Source organism: Betta splendens, chromosome 7, assembly GCF_900634795.4.
Source record: "Betta splendens chromosome 7, fBetSpl5.4, whole genome shotgun sequence".
Taxonomy (NCBI): Eukaryota; Metazoa; Chordata; class Actinopteri; order Anabantiformes; family Osphronemidae; genus Betta; species Betta splendens.
Window position 1 is genome coordinate 13,170,070 of NC_040887.2, and position 19,152 is coordinate 13,189,221.

Genomic DNA, 19,152 nt, shown 5'->3' on the forward strand with positions numbered 1-19,152 from the left:
AAATAGATCAGAGAAATACTCGAAGAACATTGTAGTTGAATTTACCGTTGCTCATCTCCTGGTTCCCTCGTTGTGGTGGAAATTTTGCAATAAAGGCAGATGAGAGAGAGTTGTCCTTTTGTGCGATTTATTGAAATAATAAAGAAAATAACAAGTAATGAGGAAAGCAAATAAAAAGCCAGCTGGGGAGATCAGAACATACACCACGGAGGTATAATCCAAAGATCACCCCGTTCTGAGGTTGTCTCTGCCTTTTAACCTCTCTCCCGGGACCTGGTGGAATCTTCCTATCACACTGTGGGTGAAGATGTTTACATTACACAGGGAATACACAAGGTCTACAGCCTTGGGTCTGGTGGGGCATCAGATAGAAAGGAGCCAGAGACCAGGGGTAAAAGGCAGACCCAAGCCATAAACAATCGGTCAGTCAAACACAACATTAGATGTCAGCACTTAATGTGCGACAGAACCTTGAGAGGAAGATAGATTGTTTGTCTAATAATGTTCAATTCTGGGTCTAATCAACAAGTACAGAATGCATTATACAGAGTCAGAAATGAACACAAGAGCATTAAAGTACAATTTTTCCATTACACTTCCCCCCTTTTGATTACACATTAATCAAACATTGAAAGAATAAAAATTGTCAATCGTGGTATTCATTCTGTAGTAATAAAGCATTCTTTAAAAATGATTTGTTAAATGTATTGCTTATAAAGATGTAAATGGCGTAGGGATAAAAGATTGTGAGCTGTTTTTTGTGGGTAGTTATACTAGAATAACCCTTGTGTATGGGAAAGACAGGGACATAAGCCTATAATTGATTCCAATCAGTTCATGTTCAATCATCCTGAATAAAGGTACAGCATGTTTTACCAAACCTGACACAAACACTTCCCATCTTTGTTAATAACATCTCTAAGGCCATTCTATTCTGCCATGTTGTCTTCGCTATGTAGGGCAATTGTTCCGTCATGGTCATCAGGTCTCTAATGGCACAAACTAAGCATGATCGATTTGTGGGTGACTCTGGTGTGCAGTGGATAAGAGTGTCTTCGGTTGATGCTAATGTCAGAGTGACCACGCATATTGCTGTCATCGTCGATATGACAATCATTTTTATCTTGTTTCGTCTGGTGGATGTCATTTTGCGTCAGTGGAAGATAAAAATTTGTGTGAAAGTGTGAATCAAGTGAAAACGTAAAATGTTTTGTTCAAAAATAGTGGATAAAATCACAGAGAGGCATACATGTAAATCAACCACACAATTTAGAGCAAATATTAAAGTAATATACAGTGAAGATTAAAACAACAGGATCACAATCAATGTCTTCTTCTTCCTGTTGAACAGTGGTGTTAGATTGTTTCCAACCTGTGTGTTGACACCTTGACAGTTCGTTGGGGTTCTTCAGGTTGTGATCAGCTGATCACAGAGACACTTGGGGTTCGTTATCACCGCCAGGTTTCCTCCCAATGTCGTCTGAGTCACTGTCACTCCCCGTGATGTGAAGAGTCTACACGTCGTCCAGCGTCGGCAACTCAAGGCTGCTCGTGTGTGTGTTTTCTCAGGAGCGTGTGTGTAGATGTATGGTCTGATAGTGTGATTCACCGGCGCAGCTTCAGGCGGCGCTTGGCTCACACCTTTAGCTGAACGGTCAACGCAGCCTCGCCTCAGTGCGTGTGTGAGCACAGCGAGGGTCGTCCTTCTCAGTTCTTTTCGTCAGTGGTAGTTTTCTCATGTGGTGTAGATGTAGATGGAGGGTCGTCTGTCGGATCCGGGACCTTCCTGCAGTGGCTGGAGTGGATCCAAGTCGCTCTTTCTGCGATCTTCACAGCCGTGTTGGTCGTCAGAAGGACTTGGAAGGGACCTTGCCACCGCTTTGGGTTCCAGTGCTTCCTGCGAAGCTCCTTAATGATCACCCAGTCTCCTGGTTGAATGATGTGCAGTGGTTCTGTCGCCTGTTTGGGCAGAGACGCTTTCACCTGTTTGGAGATTTGGGAAAGAACAGAGGATAAGTTCTTACAGTACTGTAGCATTGCGTCTTCGCACATTTCAGTAGGTGGTAAAATCCTAGTCTCAGTCTCAGGGTGGAGTCCCATCATAGGAGGTCTACCAAATAGAATCTCATACGGGCTGAGGTTTGTTCTCATCCTTCTCCTCATTCTCATGTATGAGAGCACAATGGGAAGAGCCTGAGTCCACTTGAGACCAGTCTCTGAGCAGCATTTAGCCAGTTTGTTTTTCAAAGTGCCATTCTCTCTCTCTACCGCCCCTCCGCTTTGAGGGTGGTAAGAGCAGTGCTTTCTGATGTTGATGTTCAGAAACTTTCCCACTTCCTCAAGGGCTTGATTTGCAAAGTGTGAGCCGTTGTCACTGCTGATTTTAGATGGAATCCCCCATCTGGGAATTATTTCTGTCAGCAAGGCTTTGGTAACTGCATGGCTGTTAGCATGTTTAGCTGGGAAGGCCTCCACCCATTTTGACCACATATCAACAATCACTAAACAATACTTTTTACCTTCTGCTGGCGTTAGTTCGATGAAGTCCAGCATTAAATGGTCAAACGCCTGTTCCGGTGGTGGGTGAGCTGCCAGTGGTTTGGCAGTCGTCTTACCTGGGTTGTGTTGGGCGCATGTCATACATGCTTCGCAGTATTTTTGCACATAGATTGAAAATCCCTTAGTGTACCAATGTTTTGTAAGAGCATCTAACATTCCCCCCTTTGATACATGGTCTAATCCATGTGTCAACTTCGCGAAATGAGGGAAAAAGTGTTTAGGTAGGCAAGGTTTGCCGTCGGGCCCATACCAAACGCCATGGCTACTGGTGGCGCCATTCGTCAGCCAGAGCTTGCGTTCCTGTGGGGTAGAGAATGTCTGAAGATCAGGGAGAGCAGAGGGAGGAGAGGGAGGTTGGGTAGAGGTGGAGGATAAGAGGCAGGGAACAAAGGGAAGGGGAAGTCGGGCAGCTGCCTTTGCAGCAGCATCAGCGCGTGCGTTTCCAGCAGAGATGGGATCAGTGCCCCCAGTGTGTGCAGGGCACTTACATACAGCAATTGCAGCTGGTAACAGAATTGCATCGAGCAGATCAGCAACCTTATCATGATGCAAGATAGGTTTGCCATCAGATTTCAAAAACTTTCTGTGTTTCCACAGAGCACCAAAGTCATGTGTGACGCCAAAAGCGTATCTGGAGTCTGTGTAGATAGTAGCAGACTTCCCTTCAGCCAATTTACAGGCTTCGGTCAGTGCGATCAACTCCGCAGCCTGAGCAGAGTAATGTCCTGGCAAAGCGCCAGACTGTAAAACAGTATGAGAGGTGCAGACTGCATATCCAACCTGACAGTGGCCCGAAGCAGGGTCTCTAGAGGCGGAGCCATCAACAAAGAGAACGAGGTCACAGTTAGGAATTGGCACCTCCGATAGATCTGGGCGCGGAGTGCAGACCTGGTTCAAGACCGAAACACAGTTGTGAGGCTCGCCATTGTCAGGGCCTGGAAACAAAGTGGCTGGGTTAAGCACATTGCACCTTTTGACAGTAATGTTTGGCATTTCCAGTAAGATGGTGTTGTATCTAAGCCATCGGGCTGTAGAAAGATGTGATGTTTTTTGTTCCAAAAGGATCAAAGACACGGCATGAGGAACCAGCAGGGTGACATCAGAATAGCCAACAATGTCACGTGATGCCAGCACGGCTTTCTCTGCCGCAGCCACTGCTCGGAGGCATCGTGGGAGCCCCGCAGAGAAATAGGCTACAGGGCGTGGACGCCCTCCGAGGTCATACAACCTGATTTCTCATCCACTGTTTGGGTGAAAGGTCGCGTAGGGTCAGGCAGACCCAAAGTAGGAGCCGACTGAAGAGCAAGTTTGAGGTCGGTGAACGCCTGTTCAGCCTCAGACGTCCACATGAGGCGGGTGGTGGATGCAGAAGATGTCTGCATCAGAGCTCTAAGCGGAGCCTCCAAGACGGCGCAGTTAGGAATGAAATTCCTGCAATAAGAGCACATGCCTAAAAAGGACATAAGCTGTTTGTATGTGCACGATTTAGGCAGGTTCTGAATAGCTTCAGCTCTTTTAGGTAAAATGGATTTTCCTTCAGCGGTGATGATGTGACCTAGGAAGGTAACTTCAGTCTGAACGAACTGTAATTTAGACAGACTTGCTCTGTGTCCAGCAGCATGCAGGTGTTTCAGCAGCTTGATCGTGTCTGCTGTGCAAGTTTCCTGATCCTCACTCAGCAGGGCGGTGCCTGGGGACAAGACAAGATCATTCAGGCTGTCTTTCAGTGCCATATTGTAGATTGTAGGGCTTTCTGAATACCCCTGACACAGTCTGGTAAAGGTGTATGACTTTCCATTAAATTCAAAAGCGAACCAGAATTGACTGTCTTTGTGAATGGGCACGCTGAAAAAAGCATTGGCCAAATCAATTACTGAAAAAAATTTTGCCTTGGGCGGAACCTAAGAAAGAATGGTGTAGGAGTTCGGTACCGTAGGCGCGCGTGGTTAGACCGCCGCATTTACTGCTTGCAGATCCTGGACAAACCTCCATTCTGTTGGCTGTCCTTTGTCTCTGATTTTCTTAACTGGGAAGAGTGGAGTCCTCACTGGAGAGTTGTCACACGGGACGATGACTCCTGCTTTCAAAAGAGAGTTAAACACCGGTGTTATCCCTTCAATTGCTTCTCTCTTTAAAGGGTATTGCCGTTTGCATGGTCTGTAGTCAGATTTTGGCGTGATGACCACTGGGTCACACCCTTTGATCAAACCTACATCATATTTGTGTGTCGCCCACAGGGAAGCTGGAACTTCCTGTAAGGCTGGATACTGCGTCAGCGCGTCCTCCGACAAAAACACGTGGTGTCGAGTGTGCGTGGAATGTTGAGGTACCAACTGCACTGTACGCTGCGCATGAAAGTTAGACTGAAAAAGTTTTTTGTAAGCATGCAAAGTAGGTGAATACATCACATTTGGGTCGGAAGTCGTTTGCCAGTCTCCTTCCCGTTGACATCTGTCCACGAAAGGACCCAAGTCCTGCCATCTGTCTCCGTCATGTTTTGACAGAAGGACATGTGGATCTGTAGAATAAGCATCAACAAATCTCTCTTGTTCGTTAGTGAGAGAAATCGCAAGCGCAGACCTATGTTCATCCCAAAATAGAGAGGTTGAGGTCAGTTTGTCCGCATGTGTGCGTAACCATGATTTTTCAAACTTCTCATCAGGACCAGTGGACACATGTGCTGTACAAGACAGGTCAGATGCGTCTCTAAAGGTCGTATTCTGTGAGGAAACAAGCTGTCGAGCAGCCTGTATGAGGGCCTCAGTTACAGCCTCTCCCTTCAGCAGCCACTGATAAGAGTAGAGCAGCGGCTCTGAGCTGAAATTAACACAAACAAAAGAAAAATTATTCACATTGTCCGTGGTTGTGACCTGGTTGTTGAAATCAGTGAAATACCTAAACTACACATGAGATCTCTTCCTAATAGATTAACTGGGCATAAGTTTGAAAGCAAAAATGAATGTTTGAGTGTCTTGCTGTCTGATGTTGTGCAAGAAAGAGGCACAGTAAGTTTTTCTTTTATTGTCTGGCCAGACGAACCTATAGTGTCCACAAATCGTCCACTCATTTTAGGTGGATTGGAAAACATGGAAGATTTTATTACCAAATGTGTTGCTCCTGAGTCTACTAAAAACACCATACGTTCACCTTCGTCAGAGCGTCAGAGCAAACTCAGGAAATTGTTTGAAACCATTTGACTGTAAAGTCATGCAGCAGTTGTCATTTAGCTGTTTGTTATTCTTTTCAGAATCACTCTGTGGGATATTTTGAGCAGAAAGCAAGTCTTCATTGCAAGCAGGCAAGCATGAATTTGAATCGATTGAGCATGTATCAAGTGTGAGCGAGTGTGTGTGTGTCTGTGCGATACCGTCTACGTCATCGTGTGAACGGAAACCTTCGCTGGGCTCCTCCTCTAGTCAGTCTGACGAGAGTGCCCGGGAGGGTGGAACCTGACGTAGCCGGGGGCAGTACTTCCTCCAGTGTCCCATCTCGCTGCAGATGTGGCAAGCGTTTCCTGGATCTCCAGATGCGCCCCCTGTGTCTCTGTTGTGCCAATTCCGTCTGAGGTCTCTTCTTCCTCGTCCTCGCCCGCGAAACCTGCTCGCTCCTCTGTTGTTGTTATGCATTGCAGAGAACATCTCCAAGGATAGCAGATACAATTCGCTCTGTTGTTTTTCCTTCTTCGCCAGCTTCTTCTGCTGGAGAGTGTCATAAGCATGGCGTGCGTGTCTTGTGAGGTCAGACAGACACGCTTCTTCTTTCCATCCGATGTATGACTGCTTCACGGCGTCAAAAACTTCAGGGAGTAAGCCTTTCATCACCAGTTCACACAGGTGACTCTCGTATGTTGAACAGATGAGTCTTCCCACTCCTTCCGGGGGAGGGTGAACTCCTCCGTGTGTGTTGTATGCGGTGGTGAGGCGGTGAACAAAGTCATCAACTGATTCCTCTGGTTGTTGTTTGCATGTCGTGACTTTAATCATACAGACTTTGTCGGGGAACGCAGTTTCGAGGTGGGTGACAAGCGTCCTCACTGCGTCAACGAATCCATCATTTAAGTTGTTTGTCCAGTCTTTGTGTTTGAGAGCAAGTGTCACATCAGGCAATTGTCCAGTCAGTTTTTGATATTCACAGGCTGAAAGACGTTTGGCCAGGATGCGACGGATCTCAGCTCCATTGGGTCTGTACTCCTGGCAGAAAGCCAGAAGGTTGGCACCGAATGTCTTTCCTGATACAGTGATGTCTGGGAGATTTTGAGCAAAGTCAGCTATGTCAGCGCTAGTCCATGGTCTGTGCACTAACATGCTTCCTTCAGGGCCGGCCCCTTCCACCATGGGCAAGCTGATTTCTGGTGTGTTGCTCCTCAGGGTACGAACGCTGGTAGTTGCAGAGGCAGCACTCGTAGTGGCAGTTGGTGCATGTGTAGCCGGCCTATCCTCACTCTTAGTCTTGGCCGAAAAGATCTTCTGCGTTGTGTTTTCTTATGTTGAGAACAGGACGACTGCTGCCTTGCCGACTGGTTTATTTGCAAATCTGTGTAAAATAAAATAAACAGTACAGCGACTCCATCAATCAGTCTCTCACATACACAGCCTCAACGAGGCTCGAAGCCGACTGAGGCCAAGACGTGCATCACACCGTTTATACATTTTACTAAATTAATATGAACAAAAATAAATCACAGGATGATCATATAGCTTAATAAACATATACTTATTTCAAACAATCTACTATTACTCTTTAACATACCAGTGGCAACTTTTATAATATGTTTCCATTGGACAACACCAAATGTTAACAGTAAATACAAAAATGAAAGAATTAAAACTCTTAATGAAACCAAAGATAAAAAGGACAATGAGGGAATAAACATACCTGTGTAAAATAAAATAAACAGTACAGCGACTCCATCAATCAGTCTCTCACATACACCTTCTCCTAATAAACCTAAATGTGAAGAAAGATGATTAATTTTTAATGGGGGAAATGACGACCCATTTCGCCTGCAAAGATCACAACACAGATGGTTTTGTTATCAGTGCCTCTTAGTCCACTCGTGAACTTGTGGAGTCAAAGCCTGAAGAGACTAACGTCAGCGGTTTCCATGGCATTTATGCACATGCACGGACGTGCGTGAAAACGCAGGAGAGACGCAGACGTTGGAGACAGCGAGGAAGTCCTTCACTACTGACACTACGGTTGCCAGGGGCAGCTAACTTTTCTGCTAGCCCCAACATACTGTGAAAAGTTGTTTATTGTAAATAAAATAATTCCCCATGGTGTATTTTCTTCGTCTCATTATTTCCGCTTGATTTCGCCGCTTCCAGTGTTGTATATTATTGTAAAGTCTTTATCTAATCATATCTCAGCAGGCTTGTGTTGCTAGGACCATTGAGGACTGCCTGAGGCGTTCAGAACCAACAAAAACAGGCTCCTGTGCGCTGTACACGAACGGACAGTTACGATAACCAATCAGATCTCGAGACTTCTTCTTCGTCTTTTTTCTTTAGGTATTTGGCACTTGGCAAACTGGGTAGTGCATTACCGCCACCTTCTGAGTTGGAGTATGCATTATTATGGCAATTTCTGGGCATTTTCAGCTCAAACGCCTGGGAAACATACCTAAATTCAAACGAAAGCTGTTCTTCAACCATTTGCAGTATATCTAAAGGCTTGGGCTCTTTATGAAGGTAACACTCTGTAGTTATGTTGAGACTTGGTGCACCTTTCTCACAGATGCAGGTAGGTTCGCTCAGCCTCCAAACCTCTACAGCAGTTCTGAGTGGGAGGACTGCTCACCCGTCTGGATCGCCTCTGACGAGATCCAACGAACTCAAAATCCAACCTCTACTCTGCCCGGTGAGAGAGATTCCGTTTTGTTGCGACTTATTGAAGAAGAGAGAGAGAAAAAAAAAAGAAAACGGGTTTGAAATTGGTTTCAGGTATTCAGGGTTTACTTGGCTCTGATCATTTGGTTTAGGGAAAGTAAGGCAAATAACAATTAATTATAAAACATCCCCAACTAGACTTTAACAACGACAAAAGAAAATATAATAATTAGGACCAAACAACATTTTAATTTTAAAATTTAATATTCGGGTAGGAAAATTAACTAGGTCAAAGTCTGCTCTGGGTGGTGAGACGTCGGTTGCTAAGGGTTGGCTCGTGGAACCGAGCTTCCGTCTGTACTGAGGATACAGACATGTTTTTTGATCTGTGCGTGGTCCACACGTGGGTGACTGAGTATAAAAGACGGCTTCTGAAAGAGGGAGCGCGTTTGCAGAGTGAAGTATTTTCAAGATACGAGGGACCCGGGCCTAGAGGGGCCTAACGTTGAGGAAATACTTCGTGAAAGGCTCTGTCGCCAGATCAGGTTGGTTACCTTTTTACGGAGACGTCCGATAAAAAGGCATTTTGGGAAGGTTCCGGCCGGAACACACAAAGAATCAGGCAGGATTCAGGCAGGAAACCGCTGGACTCTGAAAGATGGGTTCGGGGCAATCCAAGTCGTCACCACCAGACAGTAACATTACGAAATTAATGAGGGGTAAATATGGTGATGAGTGCGTGTCATGTCTTCACGACTGGACAAAACTTTATGGGTTTCAAGAAGGTGGATCACTCAGTGTGAAGGACATACACGCTTTAAAAGAAAAATTAGAAGAAAAGGAGAAACAGCTCCTTAAAAGCAAAACAATTAAAGTTAAAACTTTAGAGGAAATTGAGTTAAACAACAGGTGTCTTGAGATTTGGGTTAAAGAATCCGAACGCAGGGAAAGATTAAAATGCCAAAAAGAACTAGGAGGGAGAAAGGATGAGAGTGGTGACGTAGCTGGCAGAAAAGATAACAACTCTGTGGAAGCTTGCACACCGCCACCGTACACACATACATACACACAACATGATGAGAAACAGAGCGCTCCCACTGTTTCTGCTTTGCATCCTTTTGCAGAGCTGAGCGCGATCAAGGTGAATCCCGACCTGGACTCCTTCTAAGTCAGCAGGAGGGCCGGGCAGGGTGGACAGCAGGACCAACAGCCTGACCAACAACAACAGCCTGATCCACAGCAACAGCCTGCCCCATATCAGCCTGCCCCATATCAACAGCCTGCCCCACACCAACAGCCTGGCCAACCTCTGTTATCAGGAGCTGCAACATGCAGAGCAGTCAGAGCATGTGGAGGACAGTGTAAATGCCACACCAACTCCTGGAATGGATGTAGAGACGTTCTGGGCCAATTCACCTGTCGGCTTCATTCCTACATCATCCACTGCCACAAGCTCTGCCCATGTGTAGCATGTGAACTACGATGTTTTATATTTCACCAATTATCCATCCATTGTTTTTTGTTTTATGTTATATTTTTGTATTATGTGTATGGTTTATGTGATTTTTATTTTGAGGGAATTTTTGTTTATTTATTATTTTTTGAATTTTATTTTCTTTGTGACCTCTGCCCTTTTGGCTATGTAATTTCCGGCCAAGTCGCGCTTCTTTCCTCAGTCGGCTTCGAGCCTCGTTGAGGTAAGGCGAATTTGTGCGGGTGCTCCTGTATATATGTTAACACATGTTGTTGATAAACGATAATTCTAAACTTGCATTTCGAAGTTAATAAATTATTTTTGTTTAAGCGTCAGTATTTATTTATATGTATTTTGTAAGAATGTACAGCACTGAAATGAAATGCTAAAGTTAGCTGTTCGTAAGCTAGGTTTGTGGAGCATGTGGTCGGTCTTTCATGCGGTGATTCTGTGTTTTTTTTGAAGGCTGTGTATGTGAGAGACTGATTGATGGAGTCGCTGTACTGTTTATTTTATTTTACACAGGTATGTTTATTCCCTCATTGTCCTTTTTATCTTTGGTTTCATTAAGAGTTTTAATTCTTTCATTTTTGTATTTACTGTTAACATTTGGTGTTGTCCAATGGAAACATATTATAAAAGTTGCCACTGGTATGTTAAAGAGTAATAGTAGATTGTTTGAAATAAGTATATGTTTATTAAGCTATATGATCATCCTGTGATTTATTTTTGTTCATATTAATTTAGTAAAATGTATAAACGGTGTGATGCACGTCTTGGCCTCAGTCGGCTTCGAGCCTCGTTGAGGCTGTGTATGTGAGAGACTGATTGATGGAGTCGCTGTACTGTTTATTTTATTTTACACAGATTTGCAAATAAACCAGTCGGCAAGGCAGCAGTCGTCCTGTTCTCAACATAAGAAAACACAACGCAGAAGATCTTTTCGGCCAAGACTAAGAGTGAGGATAGGCCGGCTACACATGCACCAACTGCCACTACGAGTGCTGCCTCTGCAACTACCAGCGTTCGTACCCTGAGGAGCAACACACCAGTAGCTCCAGAAATCAGCTTGCCCATGGTGGAAGTGGCCGGCCCTGAAGGAAGCATGTTAGTGCACAGACCATGGACTAGCGCTGACATAGCTGACTTTGCTCAAAATCTCCCAGACATCACTGTATCAGGAAAGACATTCGGTGCCAACCTTCTGGCTTTCTGCCAGGAGTACAGACCCAATGGAGCTGAGATCCGTCGCATCCTGGCCAAACGTCTTTCAGCCTGTGAATATCAAAAACTGACTGGACAATTGCCTGATGTGACACTTGCTCTCAAACACAAAGACTGGACAAACAACTTAAATGATGGATTCGTTGACGCAGTGAGGACGCTTGTCACCCACCTCGAAACTGCGTTCCCCGACAAAGTCTGTATGATTAAAGTCACGACATGCAAACAACAACCAGAGGAATCAGTTGATGACTTTGTTCACCGCCTCACCACCGCATACAACACACACGGAGGAGTTCACCCTCCCCCGGAAGGAGTGGGAAGACTCATCTGTTCAACATACGAGAGTCACCTGTGTGAACTGGTGATGAAAGGCTTACTCCCTGAAGTTTTTGACGCCGTGAAGCAGTCATACATCGGATGGAAAGAAGAAGCGTGTCTGTCTGACCTCACAAGACACGCACGCCATGCTTATGACACTCTCCAGCAGAAGAAGCTGGCGAAGAAGGAAAAACAACAGAGCGAATTGTATCTGCTATCCTTGGAGATGTTCTCTGCAATGCATAACAACAACAGAGGAGCGAGCAGGTTTCGCGGGCGAGGACGAGGAAGAAGAGACCTCAGACGGAATTGGCACAACAGAGACACAGGGGGCGCATCTGGAGATCCAGGAAACGCTTGCCACATCTGCAGCGAGATGGGACACTGGAGGAAGTACTGCCCCCGGCTACGTCAGGTTCCACCCTCCCGGGCACTCTCGTCAGACTGACTAGAGGAGGAGCCCAGCGAAGGTTTCCGTTCACACGATGACGTAGACGGTATCGCACAGACACACACACACTCGCTCACACTTGATACATGCTCAATCGATTCAAATTCATGCTTGCCTGCTTGCAATGAAGACTTGCTTTCTGCTCAAAATATCCCACAGAGTGATTCTGAAAAGAATAACAAACAGCTAAATGACAACTGCTGCATGACTTTACAGTCAAATGGTTTCAAACAATTTCCTGAGTTTGCTCTGACGCTCTGACGAAGGTGAACGTATGGTGTTTTTAGTAGACTCAGGAGCAACACATTTGGTAATAAAATCTTCCATGTTTTCCAATCCACCTAAAATGAGTGGACGATTTGTGGACACTATAGGTTCGTCTGGCCAGACAATAAAAGAAAAACTTACTGTGCCTCTTTCTTGCACAACATCAGACAGCAAGACACTCAAACATTCATTTTTGCTTTCAAACTTATGCCCAGTTAATCTATTAGGAAGAGATCTCATGTGTAGTTTAGGTATTTCACTGATTTCAACAACCAGGTCACAACCACGGACAATGTGAATAATTTTTCTTTTGTTTGTGTTAATTTCAGCTCAGAGCCGCTGCTCTACTCTTATCAGTGGCTGCTGAAGGGAGAGGCTGTAACTGAGGCCCTCATACAGGCTGCTCGACAGCTTGTTTCCTCACAGAATACGACCTTTAGAGACGCATCTGACCTGTCTTGTACAGCACATGTGTCCACTGGTCCTGATGAGAAGTTTGAAAAATCATGGTTACGCACACATGCGGACAAACTGACCTCAACCTCTCTATTTTGGGATGAACATAGGTCTGCGCTTGCGATTTCTCTCACTAACGAACAAGAGAGATTTGTTGATGCTTATTCTACAGATCCACATGTCCTTCTGTCAAAACATGACGGAGACAGATGGCAGGACTTGGGTCCTTTCGTGGACAGATGTCAACGGGAAGGAGACTGGCAAACGACTTCCGACCCAAATGTGATGTATTCACCTACTTTGCATGCTTACAAAAAACTTTTTCAGTCTAACTTTCATGCGCAGCGTACAGTGCAGTTGGTACCTCAACATTCCACGCACACTCGACACCACGTGTTTTTGTCGGAGGACGCTCTGACGCAGTATCCAGCCTTACAGGAAGTTCCAGCTTCCCTGTGGGCGACACACAAATATGATGTAGGTTTGATCAAAGGGTGTGACCCAGTGGTCATCACGCCAAAATCTGACTACAGACCATGCAAACGGCAATACCCTTTAAAGAGAGAAGCAATTGAAGGGATAACACCGGTGTTTAACTCTCTTTTGAAAGCAGGAGTCATCGTCCCGTGTGACAACTCTCCAGTGAGGACTCCACTCTTCCCAGTTAAGAAAATCAGAGACAAAGGACAGCCAACAGAATGGAGGTTTGTCCAGGATCTGCAAGCAGTAAATGCGGCGGTCTAACCACGCGCGCCTACGGTACCGAACTCCTACACCATTCTTTCTTAGGTTCCGCCCAAGGCAAAATTTTTTTCAGTAATTGATTTGGCCAATGCTTTTTTCAGCGTGCCCATTCACAAAGACAGTCAATTCTGGTTCGCTTTTGAATTTAATGGAAAGTCATACACCTTTACCAGACTGTGTCAGGGGTATTCAGAAAGCCCTACAATCTACAATATGGCACTGAAAGACAGCCTGAATGATCTTGTCTTGTCCCCAGGCACCGCCCTGCTGAGTGAGGATCAGGAAACTTGCACAGCAGACACGATCAAGCTGCTGAAACACCTGCATGCTGCTGGACACAGAGCAAGTCTGTCTAAATTACAGTTCGTTCAGACTGAAGTTACCTTCCTAGGTCACATCATCACCGCTGAAGGAAAATCCATTTCACCTAAAAGAGCTGAAGCTATTCAGAACCTGCCTAAACCGTGCACATACAAACAGCTTATGTCCTTTTTAGGCATGTGCTCTTATTGCAGGAATTTCATTCCTAACTGCGCCGTCTTGGAGGCTCCGCTTAGAGCTCTGATGCAGACATCTTCTGCATCCACCACCCGCCTCATGTGGACGTCTGAGGCTGAACAGGCGTTCACCGACCTCAAACTTGCTCTTCAGTCGGCTCCTACTTTGGGTCTGCCTGACCCTACGCGACCTTTCACCCAAACAGTGGATGAGAAATCAGGTTGTATGACCTCGGAGGGCGTCCACGCCCTGTAGCCTATTTCTCTGCGGGGCTCCCACGATGCCTCCGAGCAGTGGCTGCGGCAGAGAAAGCCGTGCTGGCATCACGTGACATTGTTGGCTATTCTGATGTCACCCTGCTGGTTCCTCATGCCGTGTCTTTGATCCTTTTGGAACAAAAAAATCACATCTTTCTACAGCCCGATGGCTTAGATACAACACCATCTTACTGGAAATGCCAAACATTACTGTCAAAAGGTGCAATGTGCTTAACCCAGCCACTTTGTTTCCAGGCCCTGACAATGGCGAGCCTCACAACTGTGTTTCGGTCTTGAACCAGGTCTGCACTCCGCGCCCAGATCTATCGGAGGTGCCAATTCCTAACTGTGACCTCGTTCTCTTTGTTGATGGCTCCGCCTCTAGAGACCCTGCTTCGGGCCACTGTCAGGTTGGATATGCAGTCTGCACCTCTCATACTGTTTTACAGTCTGGCGCTTTGCCAGGACATTACTCTGCTCAGGCTGCGGAGTTGATCGCACTGACCGAAGCCTGTAAATTGGCTGAAGGGAAGTCTGTTACTATCTACACAGACTCCAGATACGCTTTTGGCGTCACACATGACTTTGGTGCTCTGTGGAAACACAGAAAGTTTTTGAAATCTGATGGCAAACCTATCTTGCATCATGATAAGGTTGCTGATCTGCTCGATGCAATTCTGTTACCAGCTGCAATTGCTGTATGTAAGTGCCCTGCACACACTGGGGGCACTGATCCCATCTCTGCTGGAAACGCACGCGCTGATGCTGCTGCAAAGGCAGCTGCCCGACTTCCCCTTCCCTTTGTTCCCTGCCTCTTATCCTCCACCTCTACCCAACCTCCCTCTCCTCCCTCTGCTCTCCCTGATCTTCAGACATTCTCTACCCCACAGGAACGCAAGCTCTGGCTGACGAATGGCGCCACCAGTAGCCATGGCGTTTGGTATGGGCCCGACGGCAAACCTTGCCTACCTAAACACTTTTTCCCTCATTTCGCGAAGTTGACACATGGATTAGACCATGTATCAAAGGGGGGAATGTTAGATGCTCTTACAAAACATTGGTACACTAAGGGATTTTCAATCTATGTGCAAAAATACTGCGAAGCATGTATGACATGCGCCCAACACAACCCAGGTAAGACGACTGCCAAACCACTGGCAGCTCACCCACCACCGGAACAGGCGTTTGACCATTTAATGCTGGACTTCATCGAACTAACGCCAGCAGAAGGTAAAAAGTATTGTTTAGTGATTGTTGATATGTGGTCAAAATGGGTGGAGGCCTTCCCAGCTAAACATGCTAACAGCCATGCAGTTACCAAAGCCTTGCTGACAGAAATAATTCCCAGATGGGGGATTCCATCTAAAATCAGCAGTGACAACGGCTCACACTTTGCAAATCAAGCCCTTGAGGAAGTGGGAAAGTTTCTGAACATCAACATCAGAAAGCACTGCTCTTACCACCCTCAAAGCGGAGGGGCGGTAGAGAGAGAGAATGGCACTTTGAAAAACAAACTGGCTAAATGCTGCTCAGAGACTGGTCTCAAGTGGACTCAGGCTCTTCCCATTGTGCTCTCATACATGAGAATGAGGAGAAGGATGAGAACAAACCTCAGCCCGTATGAGATTCTATTTGGTAGACCTCCTATGATGGGACTCCACCCTGAGACTGAGACTAGGATTTTACCACCTACTGAAATGTGCGAAGACGCAATGCTACAGTACTGTAAGAACTTATCCTCTGTTCTTTCCCAAATCTCCAAACAGGTGAAAGCGTCTCTGCCCAAACAGGCGACAGAACCACTGCACATCATTCAACCAGGAGACTGGGTGATCATTAAGGAGCTTCGCAGGAAGCACTGGAACCCAAAGCGGTGGCAAGGTCCCTTCCAAGTCCTTCTGACGACCAACACGGCTGTGAAGATCGCAGAAAGAGCGACTTGATCCACTCCAGCCACTGCAGGAAGGTCCCGGATCCGACAGACGACCCTCCATCTACATCTACACCACACGAGAAAACTACCACTGACGAAAAGAACTGAGAAGGACGACCCTCGCTGTGCTCACACACGCACTGAGGCGAGGCTGCGTTGACCGTTCAGCTAAAGGTGTGAGCCAAGCGCCGCCTGAAGCTGCGCCGGTGAATCACACTATCAGACCATACATCTACACACACGCTCCTGAGAAAACACACACACGAGCAGCCTTGAGTTGCCGACGCTGGACGACGTGTAGACTCTTCACATCACGGGGAGTGACAGTGACTCAGACGACATTGGGAGGAAACCTGGCGGTGATAACGAACCCCAAGTGTCTCTGTGATCAGCTGATCACAACCTGAAGAACCCCAACGAACTGTCAAGGTGTCAACACACAGGTTGGAAACAATCTAACACCACTGTTCAACAGGAAGAAGAAGACATTGATTGTGATCCTGTTGTTTTAATCTTCACTGTATATTACTTTAATATTTGCTCTAAATTGTGTGGTTGATTTACATGTATGCCTCTCTGTGATTTTATCCACTATTTTTGAACAAAACATTTTACGTTTTCACTTGATTCACACTTTCACACAAATTTTTATCTTCCACTGACGCAAAATGACATCCACCAGACGAAACAAGATAAAAATGATTGTCATATCGACGATGACAGCAATATGCGTGGTCACTCTGACATTAGCATCAACCGAAGACACTCTTATCCACTGCACACCAGAGTCACCCACAAATCGATCATGCTTAGTTTGTGCCATTAGAGACCTGATGACCATGACGGAACAATTGCCCTACATAGCGAAGACAACATGGCAGAATAGAATGGCCTTAGAGATGTTATTAACAAAGATGGGAAGTGTTTGTGTCAGGTTTGGTAAAACATGCTGTACCTTTATTCAGGATGATTGAACATGAACTGATTGGAATCAATTATAGGCTTATGTCCCTGTCTTTCCCATACACAAGGGTTATTCTAGTATAACTACCCACAAAAAACAGCTCACAATCTTTTATCCCTACGCCATTTACATCTTTATAAGCAATACATTTAACAAATCATTTTTAAAGAATGCTTTATTACTACAGAATGAATACCACGATTGACAATTTTTATTCTTTCAATGTTTGATTAATGTGTAATCAAAAGGGGGGAAATGTAATGGAAAAATTGTACTTTAATGCTCTTGTGTTCATTTCTGACTCTGTATAATAACCATGCATTCTGTACTTGTTGATTAGACCCAGAACTGAACATTATTAGACAAACAATCTATCTTCCTCTCAAGGTTCTGTCGCACATTAAGTGCTGACATCTAATGTTGTGTTTGACTGACCGATTGTTTATGGCTTGTGTCTGCCTTTTACCCCTGGTCTCTGGCTCCTTTCTATCTGATGCCCGACCAGACCCAAGGCTGTAGACCTTGTGTATTCCCTGTGTAATGTAAACATCTTCACCCACAGTGTGATAGGAAGATTCCACCAGGTCCCGGGAGAGAGGTTAAAAAGGCAGAGACAACCTCAGAACGGGGTGATCTTTGTAATATACCTCTGTGGTGTATGTTCTGATCTCCCCAGCTGGCTTTTTATTTGCTTTCCTCATTACTTGTTATTTTCTTTATTATTTCAATAAATCGCACAAAAGGACAACTCTCTCTCATCTGCCTTTATTGCAAAATTTCCACCACAAACGAGGGAACCAGGAGATGAGCAACGGTAAATTCAACTACAATGTTCTTCAAGTATTTCTCTGATCTATTTACTCACTCTGTATTCTAATGCTTTCACTTTACCAGAGACAACTAATCTGGACCAAGAGCCGGCATTCCAAGCAGCCCGGACCTAAGCTGTCAAACCGATCGCAGGGAACCACAGCTGCACAATTACGTTCAGTAAGAATGACACGTCCTAGCTTATTCGTAGTCTGTACTTTACTTTATGTGCTCCTGAAGCCAATGTTTTTCATTTTGGTTGCGACAGGGTGCAGCTGTGGAGGCTGGAGAACTGTGACAACAAAGACCATAGGAACCACCTGGAGAGAAGTTGTCACCCTGTGTCTATGGAGGCTCAATGCAAGAAGTAATTACCTGAGTAGTAAAGTTGTGGTAAGCTTAACGACAATTATTTATGACAACGACGTCGTTGTCATAAATAATTTGAAACCAATTGAAATAAATAAGTTTCATGTTAAACATCAATCACTTTGTATTGCTTTGTGTTTCACTGAGATGTAGAATGGTACAAATAACTGCTTATTACTTATAACACTTTCATTAAGTGCTAAATAAATAAATGACTGAGATCAGAATAGTGTTGTAACACTACTCAGGTTGTTCATTTGTCCATATGAACTTCTTCCTAACTAAGTAAGTAAACTTCAGTTTACTATATACATTAACTTATTGAATACATATGTAATAATTAGGGAGTCTGCAACACTAATGATGTAACTGCATTTTGTGACCACACTGGTAAATGGCAATCTCCAGCTCTTGAGCTCAACTCTGGCAAAAGGAGAAAAGCTGATCTGAGACCAGTGGGAGAAGTAGAACAGCCTGATAATCTCACATAGGACAACCTTACATGTCCACATGTCCACAGAGCAGTCTGTAGGATGTAGAATACTATGTCCTCACAAAGATCTGTGTACTTTTATAGCAGAGTTTAGGATTTATTATTATTTAAATGTGGCATGTTACAGTAACCACTCTCTTACTGGGTTCTGCCCCTTTCAGTTTGAAGGTATGAAGGGACATTTTAACCTTATGTGTTGATATTATTATTATTATTATATTTTCTTAATAATTCTTGTATCTTCCATCAATGTTCAGCTCAAATTTAGGTACAAGTTTAAGCATGTGTTACCTCTAGGCTGGATTACTGTCACTCCTTTCTCATAGGACGTACTAAAGCTACCTAAATAGCCTACAGCTTATTCAAAATGCTGCAGCCCCAGTTCTGATGGGACCTGGCTGCTTATAAAATGATAGAATTTGAAATTCTCCAACTCGCCTACAAAGCACTTATTGATAAAGCTCCTTCTTATCTTAAAGACCTTTTAGCTCCTTATGCTCCCAA

At 45.0% G+C, this 19,152-nt stretch overlaps 3 protein-coding genes across 16 annotated transcripts; 1 reads left to right on the forward strand and 2 right to left on the reverse strand.

The window, feature by feature from the left end:
• Positions 1 to 110: 110 nt before the first annotated feature.
• Positions 111 to 5,931, reverse strand: LOC129604291 (uncharacterized). 4 transcript variants are annotated; one of them, XM_055510069.1, is made up of 3 exons: positions 4,491 to 4,631; positions 4,164 to 4,249; positions 111 to 1,983 (listed from the first exon to the last, which is right to left on the reverse strand). In XM_055510069.1, exons 1-3 carry the CDS (start codon positions 4,549 to 4,551, stop codon positions 1,708 to 1,710), a joined length of 423 nt encoding a protein of 140 aa, XP_055366044.1. In that variant the 5' UTR covers positions 4,552 to 4,631; the 3' UTR covers positions 111 to 1,707. The 4 variants fall into 4 exon arrangements, with proteins under 4 accessions (XP_055366044.1, XP_055366042.1, XP_055366041.1 ...); XM_055510067.1 differs by having other exon boundaries at positions 111 to 4,249; positions 4,546 to 5,931; XM_055510066.1 differs by having other exon boundaries at positions 111 to 4,249; positions 4,491 to 5,931.
• On the reverse strand, positions 111 to 6,893 carry LOC129604293 (uncharacterized). Of its 2 annotated transcripts, none has more exons than XM_055510073.1 (2): positions 5,927 to 6,893; positions 111 to 4,636 (listed from the first exon to the last, which is right to left on the reverse strand). In XM_055510073.1, exon 1 carries the CDS (start codon positions 6,891 to 6,893, stop codon positions 5,976 to 5,978), a length of 918 nt encoding a protein of 305 aa, XP_055366048.1. In that variant the 3' UTR covers positions 111 to 4,636; positions 5,927 to 5,975. The 2 variants fall into 2 exon arrangements, with proteins under 2 accessions (XP_055366048.1, XP_055366049.1); XM_055510074.1 differs by having other exon boundaries at positions 111 to 4,639.
• A 2,075-nt stretch (positions 6,894 to 8,968) lies between these two features.
• LOC129604292 (uncharacterized) lies at positions 8,969 to 17,724 on the forward strand. Of its 10 annotated transcripts, none has more exons than XR_008695069.1 (4): positions 8,969 to 10,084; positions 10,669 to 13,057; positions 13,191 to 13,284; positions 15,846 to 17,724. XR_008695069.1 is itself a non-coding variant. In XM_055510072.1 (3 exons), exon 2 carries the CDS (start codon positions 10,937 to 10,939, stop codon positions 11,852 to 11,854), a length of 918 nt encoding a protein of 305 aa, XP_055366047.1. In that variant the 5' UTR covers positions 8,969 to 10,084; positions 10,669 to 10,936; the 3' UTR covers positions 11,855 to 11,903; positions 13,191 to 17,724. The 10 variants fall into 10 exon arrangements, 3 of the variants coding, with proteins under 3 accessions (XP_055366047.1, XP_055366046.1, XP_055366045.1); XR_008695070.1 differs by having other exon boundaries at positions 13,194 to 13,284; XR_008695071.1 differs by having other exon boundaries at positions 10,669 to 12,862; positions 13,194 to 13,284.
• The last annotated feature ends 1,428 nt before the right edge of the window (positions 17,725 to 19,152 follow it).